The sequence below is a fragment of the Tursiops truncatus genome, chromosome X (assembly GCF_011762595.2).
Source record: "Tursiops truncatus isolate mTurTru1 chromosome X, mTurTru1.mat.Y, whole genome shotgun sequence".
Classification (NCBI taxonomy): Eukaryota; Metazoa; Chordata; class Mammalia; order Artiodactyla; family Delphinidae; genus Tursiops; species Tursiops truncatus.
Genome location: NC_047055.1, coordinates 42,926,686 through 42,941,663, shown reverse-complemented (window position 1 = coordinate 42,941,663; position 14,978 = coordinate 42,926,686). Strand labels below are relative to the sequence as shown.

The 14,978-nt window shown below is 38.5% G+C and overlaps 1 protein-coding gene and 1 long non-coding RNA gene across 7 annotated transcripts in view; one reads left to right on the top strand and one right to left on the bottom strand.

The window, feature by feature from the left end:
- Window positions 1-14,978, bottom strand: part of ZMAT1 (zinc finger matrin-type 1) — a 156,149-nt gene that overhangs the window by 23,541 nt on the left and 117,630 nt on the right. For 4 of the 6 annotated variants that reach the window (XM_019941791.2, XM_073799105.1, XM_073799107.1 and 1 more), the window contains exon 1: window positions 10,848-11,133. The exons of 1 other annotated variant lie outside the window; for it this stretch is intronic. In XM_019941791.2, coding sequence (XP_019797350.1) covers window positions 10,848-11,133 — 286 coding nt within the window. Of the gene's footprint in view, window positions 1-10,574; window positions 10,676-10,847; window positions 11,134-14,978 lie in introns of those variants that run through there. One more of the 6 variants, XM_073799109.1, reaches the window with a different exon arrangement.
- Window positions 11,034-12,958, top strand: LOC109550963 (uncharacterized). The gene is made up of 3 exons (XR_002177669.3): window positions 11,034-11,172; window positions 11,272-11,454; window positions 11,533-12,958. It is a non-coding gene; the product is annotated as an uncharacterized lncRNA (long non-coding RNA).

The following is a 14,978-nucleotide window of genomic DNA, read 5'->3' as shown; positions in this document are numbered from 1 at the left end:
ACTGCCAGGGTCCCGTGATCCAGGGACAACTTCCCCAGGAGAACGCACGGCACGCCTCAGGCTGGTGCAAGGTCACGGGGGTCTCTGCCGCCACAGGCTCACCCCACATCTGTACCCCTACCTCCCCCCCAGCCTGAGTGAGCCAGAGCCCCTGAATCAGCTGCTCCTTTAACCCTGTCCTGTCTGAGTGAAGAACAGAAGCCTTCAAGAGACCTACACACAGATGCTGGGCCAAATCCAAACCTGAACCCCGGGAGCTGTGCGAACAAAGAAGAGAAAGGGAAATCTCTCCCAGCAGCCTCAGGAGCAGCGCATTAAATCTCCACAATCAACTTGATGTACCTGCATCTGTGGAATACCTGGATAGACAACGAATCATCCCAAATTGAGGAGGTGGACTTTGGGAGCAATGATATGTATATTTTTCTCCCTTTTTCTCTTTTTGTGAGTGTTTATGTGTATGCTTCTGTGTGTGATTATTGTCTGTACAGCTTTGCTTTTTCCAGTTACCCTAGGGTTCTGTCTGTCTGTCTTTTTTTTTTATTACTTAAAATTTTTTTTCTTAATAATTATTTTTTAATTTATTTTATTTCAGGTTTTAATTTTTTATTTATTTTACTTTATTTTATTTTATCTTCTTCTTTCTCTCTTTCTTTTCTCCCTTTTATTCTGAGCTGCGTGGAGGACAGGCTCTTGGTGCTCCAGCCAGGCGTCAGCGCTGGGCCACTGAGGTGGGAGAGCCAAGTTCAAGACACTGGTCCAAAAGAGACCTCCCAGCTTCACATAATATCAAACGGCAAAAATCTCCCAGAGATCTCCATCTCAACGAAAAAACCCAGCTCCATTCAATGACTAGCAAGCTACAGTGCTGGACAACCTGTGCCAAACAACTAGCAAGACACGAACACAACCCCATCCATTAGCACAGAAGCTGCCTAAAATCATAATAAGGCCACAGACACCCCAAAACACACCACCAGATGTGGAACTGCCCACCAGACAGAGAAGATCCAGCCTCATCCACCAGAACACAGGCACGAGTCCCCTCCACCAGGAAGCCTACACAACCCACTGAGTCAACATTAGCCACTGGGGACAGATACCAAAAACAATGGAAACTACGACCTGCAGCCTACGAAAAGGACACCCCAAACACAGTAAGTTAAGCAAAATGAAAAGACAGAGAAACACACAGCAGATGAAGGAGCAAGGTAAAAACCCACCAGACCTAACAAATGAAGAGGAAATAGGCAGTCTACCTGAAAAGGAATTCAGAAAAATGATAGTAAAGAAGATCCAAAATATCGGAAATAGAATGGAGAATATACAAGAAACATTTAACAAGGACCTAGAAGAACTAAAGAGCAAACAAACAGTGATGAACAACAAAATAAATGAAATTAAAAATTCTCTAGAAGGGATCAATAGCAGAATAACTGAGGCAGAAGCACGGATAAGTGACCTGGAAGATAAAATAGTGGAAATAACTACTGCAGAGCAGAATAAAGAAAAAAAAATGAAAAGAATTGAGGACAGTCTCAGAGATCTCTGGGACAACATTAAGGGCACCAACATTCGAATTATATGGGTCCCAGAAGAAGAAGAGGAAAACAAAGGTACTGAGAAAATATTTGAAGAGATTATAGTTGAAAACTTCCCTATTATGGGAAAGGAAATATATAATTAAGTCCAGGAAGCACAGAGAGTCACATACAGGATAAACCCAAGGAGTAGTAACACACCAAGACACATATTAATCAAACTATCAAAAACTGAATACAAAGAACAAATATAAAAAGCAGCAAGGGAAAAACAACAAATAACACATAAGGGAATCCCCAAAAAGTTAAAAGCTGATCTTTCAGCAGAAACTCTGCAAGCCAGAAGGGAGAGTCAGGACATATACAAAGTGATGAAGGAGAAAAACCTACAACCAAGATTACTCTACCCAGCAAGGATCTCATCAGAATGACTGAGATTTTAAAACCTTTACAGACAAGCAAAAGCTAACAGAATTCAGCACCACCAAACCAGCTTTACAACAAATGCTAAAGGAACTCCTCTAGGCAGGAAACAAAACAGAAGGAAAAGACCTACAATAATAAACACAAAACAATTAAGAAAGTGGTAATAGGAACTTACATATCACTAATTACCTTAAATGTAAATAGATTAAATGCTCCAACCAAAAGACATAGACTGGCTGAATGGATACAAAAACAAGACCCATATATATGCTGTCTAAAAGTGACCCACTTCAGACCTAGGGACACATACAGACTGAAAGTGAGGGGATGGAAAAGGATATTCCATGCAAATGGAAATCAAAAGAAATCTGGAGTAGCAATTCTCAAATTAGACAAAATAGACTTTAAAACAAAGACTATTACAAGAGACAAAGAAGTACACTACATTATGATCAAGGGATCAATCTAAGAAGAAGATATAACAATTGTAAATATTTATGCACCCTACATAGGAGCACCTCAATACATAAGGCAAATACTAACAGCTGTAAAAGGGGAAATCGACAGTAACACAATCATAATAGGGGACTTTAACACCCCTCTTTCACCAATGGACAGATCATCCAAAATGAAAATAAATAAGGAAACACAAGCTTTAAATGATACATTAAACAAGATGGACTTAATTGATATTTATAGGACATTCCATCCCAAAACAACAGAATACACATTCTTCTCAAGTGCTCATGGAACATTCTACAGGACAGGTCATATCTTGGGTCACAAAGCAAGCCTTGATAAATTTAGGAAAATTGAAATTGTATCAAGTACCTTTTCCAACCACAACGGTATGAAACTAGATATCAATTTCAGGAAAAAATCTGTAAGAAAAACAAACACATGGAGGCTAAACAACACACTACTTAATAAACAAGAGATCACTGAAGATATCAAAGAGGAAATCAAACAATACCTAGAAACAAATGACAATGAAAACACGAGGACCCAAAACCTATGGGATGCAGCAAAAGCAGTTCTAAGAGGGAAGTTTATAGCAATACAATCCTACTTTAAGAAACAAGAAACATCTCAAATAAAAAACCTAACCTTACACCTAAAGCAATTAGAGAAAGTAGAACAAAAAAACCCCAAAGTTACCAGAAGGAAAGAAATCATAAAGATCAGATCAGAAATAAATTAAAAAAGAAATGAAGGAAACGATAGCAAAGATCAATAAAACTAAAAGCCAGTTCTTTGAGGAGATAAAAAAGTGGATAAACCATTAGCCACACTTATCAAGAGAAAAAGAGAGAAGACTCAAATCAATAGAATTAGAAATGAAAAAGGAGAAGTAACAACTGACACTGCAGAAATACAAAGGATCATGCGAGATTACTACAAGCAACTATATGCCAATAAAATGGACATCCTGGAAGAAATGGATAAATTCTTTGAAATGCACAACCTTCCGAGACTGAACGAGGAAGAAATAGAAAATATGAACAGACCAATCACAAGCACTGAAATTGAAACTGTGATTAAAAATCTTCCAACAGGGGCTTCCCTGCTGGCGCAGTGGTTGAGAGTCCGCCTGCCGATGCAGGGGACATGGGTTCGTGCCCCAGTCCAGGAAAATCCCACATGCCGCGAAGTGGCTAGGCCCATGAGCCACGGCCACTAAGCCTGCACGTCCGGAGCCTGTGCTCCACAACGGGAGACGCCACAAGAGTGAGAGGCCCACATACCGCAAAAAAAAAAAAAAAACAAAAATCTTCCAACAAAAAAAGCCCAAGACCAGATGGCTTCACAGGCAAATTCTATCAAACATTTAGAAAAGAGCTAACACCTATCCTTCTCAAACTCTTCCAAAATATAGCAGAGGGAGGAACACTCCCAAACTCATTCTATGAGGCCACCATCACTGTGATACCAAAACCAGACAAAGATGTCAAAAAGAAAGAAAACCATAGGCCAATATCACTGATGAACATAGATGCAAAAATCCTCAACAGAATACTAGCAAACAGAATCCAACAGCACATTAAAAGGATCATACACCATGATCAACTGGGGTTTATCTCAAGAATGCAAGGATTCGTCAATATACGCAAATCAATCAACGCGATACACCATATTAACAAATTGAAGGAGAAAAACCATATGATCCTCTCAATCGATGCAGAGAAAACTTTTGACATAATTCAACACCCATTTATGATAAAAACCCTCCAGAAAGTTGGCATAGTGGGAACATTTCTCAACATAATAAAGGCCATATATGACAAACCCACAGCCAACATCGTCCTCAATGCTGAAAAACTGAAAGCATTTCCACTAAGATCAGGAACAAGACAAGGTTGCCCACTCTCACCACTCTTACTCAACATAGTTTTGGAAGTTTTAGCCACAGCAATCAGAGAAGAAAAGGAAATAAAAGGAATCCAAATTGCAAAAGAAGTAAAGCTGTCACTGTTTGCAGATGACATGATACTATAAATAGAGAATCCTAAAGATGCTACCAGAAAACTCTGAGAGCTAATCAATTAATTTGGTTAAGTACTAGGATAGAAAATTAATGCACAGAAATCTCTGCATTCCTATACACTAATGATGAAAATCTTAAAGAGAAATTAAGAAAACACTCCCATTTACCACTGCAACAAAAAGAATAAAATATCTAGGAATAAAGCTACCTAAGGAGACAAAAGACCTGTATGCAGAAAATTATAAGACACTGATGAAAAAAATTAAAGTTGATATAAATAGATGGAGAGATATACCATGTTCTTGGATTGGAAAAATCAACATTATGAAAATGACTCTACTATCCAAAGAAATCTACAGATTCAATGCAATCCCTATCAAACTATCACTGGCATTTTTCACAGAACTAGAACAAAAAATTTCACAATTTGTATGGAAACATAAAAGACCCAGAATAGCCAAAGCAATCTTGAGAAAGAAAAACCAGGCTGGAGGAATCAGGCTCCCTGACTTCAGACTATTCTACAAAGCTACAGTAATCAAGACAGTATGGTACTGGCACAGAAACAGAAATATAGATCAAAGGAACAGGATAGAAAGCCCAGAGGTAAACCCACGCACATATGGTCACCTTATCTTTGATAAAGGAGGCAAGAATATACAGTGGAGAAAAGACAGCCTCTTCTACAAGTGGGGCTGGGAAAACTGGGCAGCTACATGTAAAAGAATGAAATTAGAACACTCCCTAACACCATACACAAAAATAAACTCAAAATGGATTAAAGATCTAAATGTAAGGCCAGAGACTATCAAACTCTTAGAGGAAAACATAGGCAGAACACTCTATGACATAAATCACAGCAAGATCCTTTTTGACCCACGTCCTAGAGAAATGAAAATAAAAACAAAAATAAACAAATTGGAGCTAATGAAACTTAAAAGCTTTTGCACAGCAAAGGAAACCATTAAGAAGATGAAAAGACAACCGTCAGAATGAGAGAAAATATTTGCAAATGAAGCAACTGACAAAGGATTAATCTCCAAAATTTACAAGCAGCTCATGCAGCTCAATATCAAAAAATCAAACAACCCAGTCCAAAAATGGGCAGAAGACCTAAATAGACATTTCTTCAAAGAAGATATACAGATTGCCAACAAACACATGAAAGAATGCTCATCATCATTAATCATTAGAGAAATGCAAATCAAAACTACAATGAGATATCATCTCAGACTGGTCAGAATGTCCATCATTAAAAAATGTACAAACAATAAATGCTGGAGAGGGTGTGGAGAAAAGGGAACCCTCTTGCACTTTGGTGGGAGTGTAAATTCATACAGCCACTATGGAGAACAGTATGGAGGTTCCTTAAAAAACTAAAAATATAACTACCATACGACCCAGGAATCCTACTACTGAGCATATACCCTGAGAAAACCATAATTCAAAAAGAGTCATGTACCAAAATGTTCACCGCAGCACTATTTACAATAGCCAGGTCATGGAAGCAACCTAAATGCCCATCGACAGACGAACAGATAAAGAAGTTGTGGTACATATATACAATGGAATATTTCTCAGCCATAAAAAAGAACGAAACTGAGTCATTTGTTGAGATGTGGATGGACCTAGCGACTGTCATACAGAGTGAAGTAAGTCAGAAAAACAAATATTGTATATTAACGCATGTATGTGAAAATGGTACAGATGAACCAGTTTGCAGGGCAGAAGTTCAGACACAGATGTAGAGAACAGACGTGTGGACACCAAGGGGGGAAAACCATGGTGGGGTGGGGATGGTTGTGTGAATTGGGTGATTGTGATTGACATGTATACACTGATGTGTATAAAATTGATGACTAATAAGAACCTGCAGTATAAAAAAAACAAAGAAAAACAACTAATACTAAACTTCCTTTGGGTTATTTGTATGGAAATACATTAATATAAATGTTTCAGACTACATGAAATTTCTAAAAATCTTATATGTTCTTGTATAATGTTATATGTCATAATTCTAGTTATTACTTTAAAATGTATATTTCAGAAATAACTAAATATCCTTGTCAAAATGTATATTTCAGAAATAACTAAATATCCTTGTCAATTGCATTAATATGAACTTTCATCAAATCTTTAACCGTGGTCATTTTTACGTCTTTTGTCATTTACAGACAGTTCTGGGTGTACTCTGATGCTTTCACAAAAATGTTCCTATGAAAGGGTTTCATCTTCAAGGTGTTCATGGAAAAGACTCTGACAAGTACAGGTTTCTGGTAACTGAGTATACTGCTGAACTGAATGAATAAGCATTTTCAAAACTCTAATGGAAAACTGGTGAATTCATAAAAGTGCTAACAAAAGATCAAGATAAAAAAAATTAATTACATGGGACTCAGTGAACTGATGAGGATGATTATAATTTTTGTGACCTTTTGTTTGAATAAAAGAAAAATCCCACAGGGACTCAGAGGCAAAAAATATAGAAATCAATTTTCACTGCAAAGTAAGGAGCTGTTACAGTGGAGGATTACTGGACTGAATGGCAATATTATGAAATAGTATGAGTATGTTTCGTGTTTGGTAATTGCAATCATTGTTGCTTTTGTTGTGGTTATCCATTTACAATGCTTGGTGTCAGTTTATTTATCTCTTGTAAAAATAAAATACAATGAAAAATAAAACCTATGATTTTGATTTTAAAATTTTAATTATTTTGCCCTTTTTATAAAATCTTCAGTTTATGAGCGAATGAATGTATGTTTCATAGTAGTTTAAAATACTTTATGTGACACTGGAAGATTGTCTCAATTTGGAAAGCAAAGCAATTATGCCAGTAGGTACTCAATCAATGACAAATGTTGTTTATTAGATAACTGCTAAGAATATATTTTATAAATTAACCCATATAATGCTTTATCAGTATTACACTCTGATGATTGTTAAATATGCCAACAACTTCAAGTGTTAAATAAATTGCTTCAGTCTGGAAAAAAAATTAATTCTAACAGTTGGTTAATTATTCTTCCTTAGTACTAACATTAGATATATAATATAATGTGTTTTAGTGTGCCTATAGTATTTGAAACACCATGGGCAAAGTACAGATTTACAATAAACGATGGTGGAGCCTTGATAGTTTAGGAGTCTGGCTAGTTACCCTTAAAACTGCTTTTTCCCCAATTATTTTTTTATTTTATAATTTTACTATCAAGCACTACTATTGGGCTCTATAATATAGCTGTGTCTAGTGCGCCTGTATATTCTGGGCACTGAACCAAGTGCCTGGCACAGGTGCATGTGAGCCTGTGCACGCGCGCACACACACAGGTGTTCAATAAATGATTCCTGAACAAATGAAGGAAAGGCTATTAACTAGGTTTTCTTATGCTGCACTTGAACTTACTGAATAACATCAAGACAAAGGAAAGTCTTGTTAGGTAATGGCTGTGCAAACAGATCATTAACTAAATTAAATGCCAGCATGTCCTCCAATCTAAAAGAGAATCCATTTAATAATTTCTTTTTCTTAAAAGGAAGAGGAAAATAAACAAGAGAGTTTTTGTTTATTTTTGTTTTGATTTTTACTATGATCACATGGCAACATCAATACTGGATGAAAATTCAGTTTTGAGCCATTAAACATTTTTGAAAAACTTCACTGAATGAAATATGAAGGGTCCCTCAAACTCTCATGACTCCACTTGCCATGAATTTGGGGTAGGTATGTGCTTTTTTCATGTGTGTTCACTTGGCATTTCTTTTATTTGTTGATTGTTTTTATGTTGATTGCCCAATTTCCCACTTGTAACCTTTCAGAGTTTCTAATCTTCCCTGTTTGGCAATCTCTAATCTCCACTGATATTTGCTCATTACCAACCCCAAGACAGATGAAATCCTCCGGAATGCTGACTACAGTTGAAAATGGATCAGCAAATGCTTTATCAAACAACTTTTAATGGTCCTATCTGGAGTGGATTTGTAATAATCTGAATCTTGACAATTCTTTGCCACCTGTTAGAGCCATCTCCTAACTAGGACTTAAAAAAATAAACAAGCAAAAGACATTGGCACACCACCAAGAAACATTTTTCTCTCTTCTCTTTTAGCCACTATCATAATTGGTAACCATTTATGGCATTTATAAATATCTAAACAAAAATATTTTGAGACCTAATAGTGTTTTGGACAGTGTGCTATATCAAATATGCATAATTTGTTAGATGAAAATTTAAGAGTTTTGGTTTGGACTGAACAGTTAATGAAGGATATTTACTCAAAATGAAATGGTAAGAGATAATTTTTAGGTAGCAATTATATTTGGTTTCTCATATCCTAGTAAATTGTCTCAACACTTACAACACAGATTTCATTACTCACTGAATGTCAGGTCATAACTCTCGATGAAGGTTTCTATGGTTTATGAATCACTGTTCCAGTGCACAGCCATGGAAATGCCATCGAAAGATTATCAATGCAGCACTGCAAAATCATGGTTCATGCTTTCAGATCTGAAATCAACCTCGAGTTTGGCTACTCCATTACCTCTATTTCAAAAATGTCAAGACCCAAATCCAGGAAGCTTGGAATCTGTTCAGGGTCAGAAAAATCTAGCGGATAAACTAACAACAGAAGCTAGATTCACTACACCAGACCCCTATTCAAGGGCTCTCCTCATTTTTACCAGCTAGCAGTAGTATACACAGGGTATTGCTGCTACTTTCTGAATTTATATCTCTTAAAGCCATTAATACTTGCATATCAAAGATAATGCAACTAAGCCAGTCACAGAGCCAGGCAAAAAGGCATTTTTCCATAAGATGCTGGTCCTAAACCTTACTGTGAAAAGGCCATGAGAGCCAAACTGAATTGTGATCTTCACCCCTGAAAAACTGTTCTCTCCTTCCTGTTGGTTACAGACAGAAACTTTGGTATAAAAACAAAAAATCCAGGAGATTTCATACTTTCATCCCAGAACAACTGTACAAATGCAGCCTGACTGAATGCACTAAATAGTCTTTCAAAAGTTGCTTTCAGTAAGAGAGTTAATAAATTAAAAAAAATCATGTTACAGTGTATTTCTAACTTCCATATTTAGTAAGTGCCATTTATGTAATGTGCATATGACAAATATTGTAAGGGATTTTTTTTTACTGCTTTGCCATTCCTCCAAAGTGAAAGGAGTCAAAGGTTATGGGATATATAATTTAAGAATGTGAAGAGAAAATTATTTTTATGGGATAATTTTAATGCAGTGTCCTCCTAAGAAAAAGTAACTTACATTATTTTACTCTATTTTGGCGTCCATGGTCTTTCACTTTGGAGGCAAATTAGCAGCATACAGTGACACAGAATATACTGGAAATTAATTATGAACTTTACTATGGCAAAATGCTTTACTGAGATCTTCTGCGGTGGACTTGGTCTCAACCACCTAAGAAGCATTTCCAATACTGCTTTAAAACACATTTCAATGGCAAATTTTACAGTTTGCTGTTAGTAGGCTGTTTACAAGTATATAATATACTTTGTGTGAACTAAATACCACTTCTACTGAAATAGTCAAGAAATATCTTTTTATGTTAGGAGTAATACCTGTTGGTAGGTACAAAAGCACTTATTAAAACCAAAACCACCTAAAAGATGGGCATGAAAACCTTGCTTTATAAGGTCACACCCTCAAATAGCCAAAGAAAATTCTGAAATCTGTGCTTCTCCCTCTCTTCTTTCCTCAGTACAACCCCCTCCACCAGACCCTACGATCCTAAAATCCAACCGATCCTACCTTAAAGCTCAATATACACTCTAACCTCCCCAAATGTCTAATGTTGTCTCTCCTCACGTATACTACTGCAAGTTTCTACACTGCGAGATGCTGAATTTCCCTAAAGGGAGATTTCCTCCCTCTCGTTTCTTTGGCCTTTGCTCTCTCATCTCTGCCCCTTCTCTCCGTCAGTCCCCCTTCCCTTACCCTGACCTAGTTCCACTGCACTTTTTCTACCTTGCCTCCTCTGCTTTCACCAAATCACACCTCAGCTTCCTACAGAGAATACTAAAGCGCCCTGACTGGGAGAGAAATTATGTGGTATTTTTTTCCCTTCGAACTCCTGCCTTGTGAATACCTGCAGTTCCTTTTCCTGGGGGCCATCCCTCTCGGGGCAGGGGGAGGTAGGGAAGCCCTTCTCTGCTACGTCCGTCTGGCACATTCGGGGCTACAACGGCGGGGCGGGGCGGGGCGGGACGGGGTGAGGTTGGCCTTTACTGCGCCACAGCAGGTGGGGGGTGGGGCGCTAACGAACCGCGCCCAGTCCGATCTCGGACTGACTGAACTGAGGCACTGAACTGAGGCAGTGAAGGAGACGGGGCCGCCCCCACACCCCGGGACGGGAACTCACCTTCTCTGAGGCAAGGGCGGGTGTCTACTTTAAAACTACTGTCCCCCCTCCCCGCCGCCGCCATAGTGGAGCCGCCAAAGCCGCCGCCGCCGTCGCCGCAGCCACCGGCAGGCGAGCAGGCAGGGGTGGAGGTGGCGGAGGAGACAGTCACAACCGCTGCCGCCGCCGCCGCCGCCGCCGCCGCCGCGCAGGCGGTGTAGGAGGAGGAGGAGGCGGCAGAGACGGTAGCTTCCTGAGGGGAAGACTCCGCCGCCAGCGGTGTGGCTGTGCTTCGCGCCGCCGCCATCGCAGCGAGGCGCGGACAATTGCACTTCGTCTCTTTCCAGTTAAGTTCCTTTGTCTCCGCCTCCTTCTTAGCCCCGCCCCTTGCCCCTCTTCTCTCTCTGGCTCAAGCCTCGTTCTCACTCCTTCTCTCCACCAATAGGAACGCTTCAGATCCGCGGGCCACCCCTCCCCTCCCCCCACGGCTCGGCGTCACCCGCCTCCCTTTGGAGGGGAAGCAACGGTGACCAAGGGCAAAGGGCAAAAAGCGCGGGATGTAAAGGCACGTGGGCCTCACACAATGAAGCTTCTTCCGTTGGAGGAGCTAATCTAAATCCAATTTAAGGTAAAAAAATGTCTGGAAACCAATTTATTTCACCCCCAAAATATCTCTAAAATATATGTTCTCCTGCCTTTCTTACAGCCCTCAGTGAACAGAAATAAGCAGAAGCCTTGGTCATGAAGCATTTCATCATGGGCCCTAAGGTCCTGCTTAACTATGGATCTACCCATCTAAATTACAATAAAAACCTGGGAATCCAGTACCCAACCAAAAAACTAGAATATTACTTATAATTTGAATCTCCTCACCATCTTTTTCCTCAACTTCCAAAGAAACCAATATCTTGATTTATGTTATTATTTCCATACCCCTTTTACATACATTCTAGCCATAGATGTGTGCCTAAACCATGTTGTCTTGTTTTCAAATTTAACAAAAATTTATATATTTTTCTAGGTAGCATTTTGGGGCTTGTTTCTTTCACTAAAATTTTGTTTCTGAGATTCATCCATATAGCTGTAGTTCACTCACTGTCAATGCTGTACAATATCCAAAGATTTCTCTGTTGATGGGTGTGTGTCATGGTGCATCTGTGCAAAAGTTTCTCTTGGGTATGCTCTCCTTTCCAGTCTCACTTCCATTGCCCTATTTCAAGTACTCATCATCTCTTGCCAGAACTATGACATCTGTCCCACTGGTCTCCTTTTCTCTGATCTCAAACCCTCCAATCTATTTCCATTTTGCTGCCATTTATCAATAGCTCACCTTTGCTTGTTAGACAGTCAAAGGACACACCTTTGCACTATTAGTCTCCCCTCTTACTTCCTTATCTCATCCCCTTCCACTGCCTCCACCTCCCCACACTTCTTTTACTTTATTATTTAGCTGTATTAAATCTTCTTACAGATTCCTATAAAAACTGTTATTTCATGATGTAATGCTATTGTATATATTGCTCCTTCTTCCTGAAATGCCCCTTTCCCCACATTAGGCACCTTCCTACTGAATCCTTATACACCCCTGGAAACACAAATAATACATCACTTCTTCCAGGTAACATGTCCTGTCCCTGCTTAGACTTAATTCCACCCTCCTCTGTGCTACACCTATATCTTGTGCACATTTTTATTGTGTGCCTCTCTTGTCCATAGCCTGGGACCATTTTGAGACAAAAGACAGTTTGTTTTATTTCTGACTTCTCATGGTCCAGCACAGTAAAGTCCTAGGGCAAAGGTCAAAAACCAGTGGTCCCCAAGCCTAGGTCCCTAAGTCCTTAGGTCTGGCCCACAGATATGTTTTAACTGCACAATTATTTATTTACTTGCCTGTCAACATTTGAAAGGGGCATTTCATACAAAAGAAAAAAGTCTCTTAAAAGCATTTGAAGATTTGGCAGTATTGGTTGTGTATTCCTGACTGGCAACAACTGGCTGGAGCTGAATAGCAACTTCAGAGACTTGGGGTGCTAGGCTCTTAAGGACATTTTCTATGTTGTTTTTGTGGTTCAGTAATTTACCCAAGATTACCTGAGTCATTAGGTGGTTTCTCTAATGTTCTTTCCTGTCCTTCTCTAAGTTAGTGCAGCATTCACTCATCAAAGAAACTACTGGAAAGATCATGCACAAGAAATATTCCACTGAAATAGCCAGTAGGACAAGGTAAGCATAAAAAGGAGTGTTACTCCAATATGCGAGGGGGAATCCCTCAAAACCATTGTTTCTGAAAATACGAATCACAGTCTGCTGTATAAGAACTATTCAGTCAGAATCTCCTGGGAGTGTGCATCACTCAGGATTCAGTCAGCAAAAGAAAAACTGCACTAGGTATTTCGAACAGAAATGATTTAATATAGGGAATCAGGTATTTTTTTAAAATTAGAAAGGTTAGAGGACTAAAACTCAGAGGACTTTTTCGAATACTGTCAGCTAGTATTGGATAGCCTTTCCATCCCCTTCTATGCTCTCCCCTGTGTTGCAGAAGCTGGAAGCCTATGAATTACATTTCCCAGACTTTTTGGCCAGCAGGATTCTGAATATGGTTTAGGTCTCACCAATGGTAAACATTTTAGAATAGAATGGAGATAAAAGCCATTCTTTAAATGCACTCCAACAGATACAAAACATGAGTTTTTGTGGTGGCCTTAACATTCTTCTGCAAGGTTTGCACCCAAAGGCTTTGGAGGACCTGTAAGATTAGCAGTGGTTTTCTGGAGCCCGCTGACCTCTGTGTGACAGTTACAATTTCCTGTCTTTGGACTATAGCAGTCAACAAATATTTATTAAATTATAGAGTTACTTCTTCCTTCTTAGGCACTATGGAAAATTCTGTGTCTGCTGTTCAATCAAACAGTAAAAAGAGGGGAGAGGATAATGCATGAAGTAAAAGAAAGTAGTTAATTTTCTGCACGTTCCCCAACTCCATTTGGTGACATGCCATAAAACAAAAATGCCACCAAATCTGAGTTATACACTGTGACAATATGCACCTACTTTCCTGTCTTCCTCTTATACTTCTCATTGCTCTCTATGACAGTAATGCTATTAAGTGAATGCCAAAGTAATTTCTTTCACAAGAGAGAGGAGGTGGAATGGGGCAGAGAGTAACAATTGATGAAAGCCTGCTATGGGCTAGTCTTTTCCCATAATTTCCCAGTCATCTCACAACAGTGATATTACACTGGGCTCATTAACCCCGTTTAAAGAATGCACTCAGCCTCATGGATGTAACTAACTTTTCCATGATTTTCAATTTAGTGATTGAAATGGTTTGTTTATATCACTGGACCAGAGGGAGGAGGACAGTATTGGTTGAAATGAGTTTTAACTACCAACTCCCCAAATCATAGAGAGAAGACAGGGGTGGGGGGTTGTGGAAGTGGGTCTAAGGTGGAGGTCAAAAATAAATAAAGGAGTATATCTTTGAATATTTGAGAAATCAATAAGAAAAAGCATACCAATTGCTATTTTGCTATTTCTACAGTGAAACATAATGTGCATTGTTTGGAATAATGTGGGGAAATTAAAAATTCATTATTACCAAATACGATACACTTAAAGATATCAGAAAATGGAAAAAATAATTAAAACATAATTTAGTGGCATATAGCTAGTGTGATTGACATAATAGGGAGGGTGGGAGGGAGGGAGATGCAAGAGGGAAGAGATATGGGGATATATGTATATGTAGAGCTGATTCACTTTGTTAAAAAGCAGAAACTAACACACCATTGTAAAGCAATTATACTCCAATAAAGATGTTAAAAAAAAGAATCTAAGTAGAACAGTGATGTTCAAATTTTATCAACAAATAAATCAAAGCTGAAAAACAATGGCAATCAAATATCCGGTTGTTCAACAACAGTAAAATTAAAGAAAAGCAAATAGACACATTGATATGTACAAATAAGAAAGACATAAAATAGCATGTATAATGTGACAAAGTTTTAAACAAAAAATATATACATATGAACATACAGATATAACAACTGAATTGTGTACAAACACATAAAATGTATCTGCAGAATACTAAGAGTATTTCATATTTCTCCATTGTTGAAGCAGTAATAGTTATATAGATAAAATTATGAC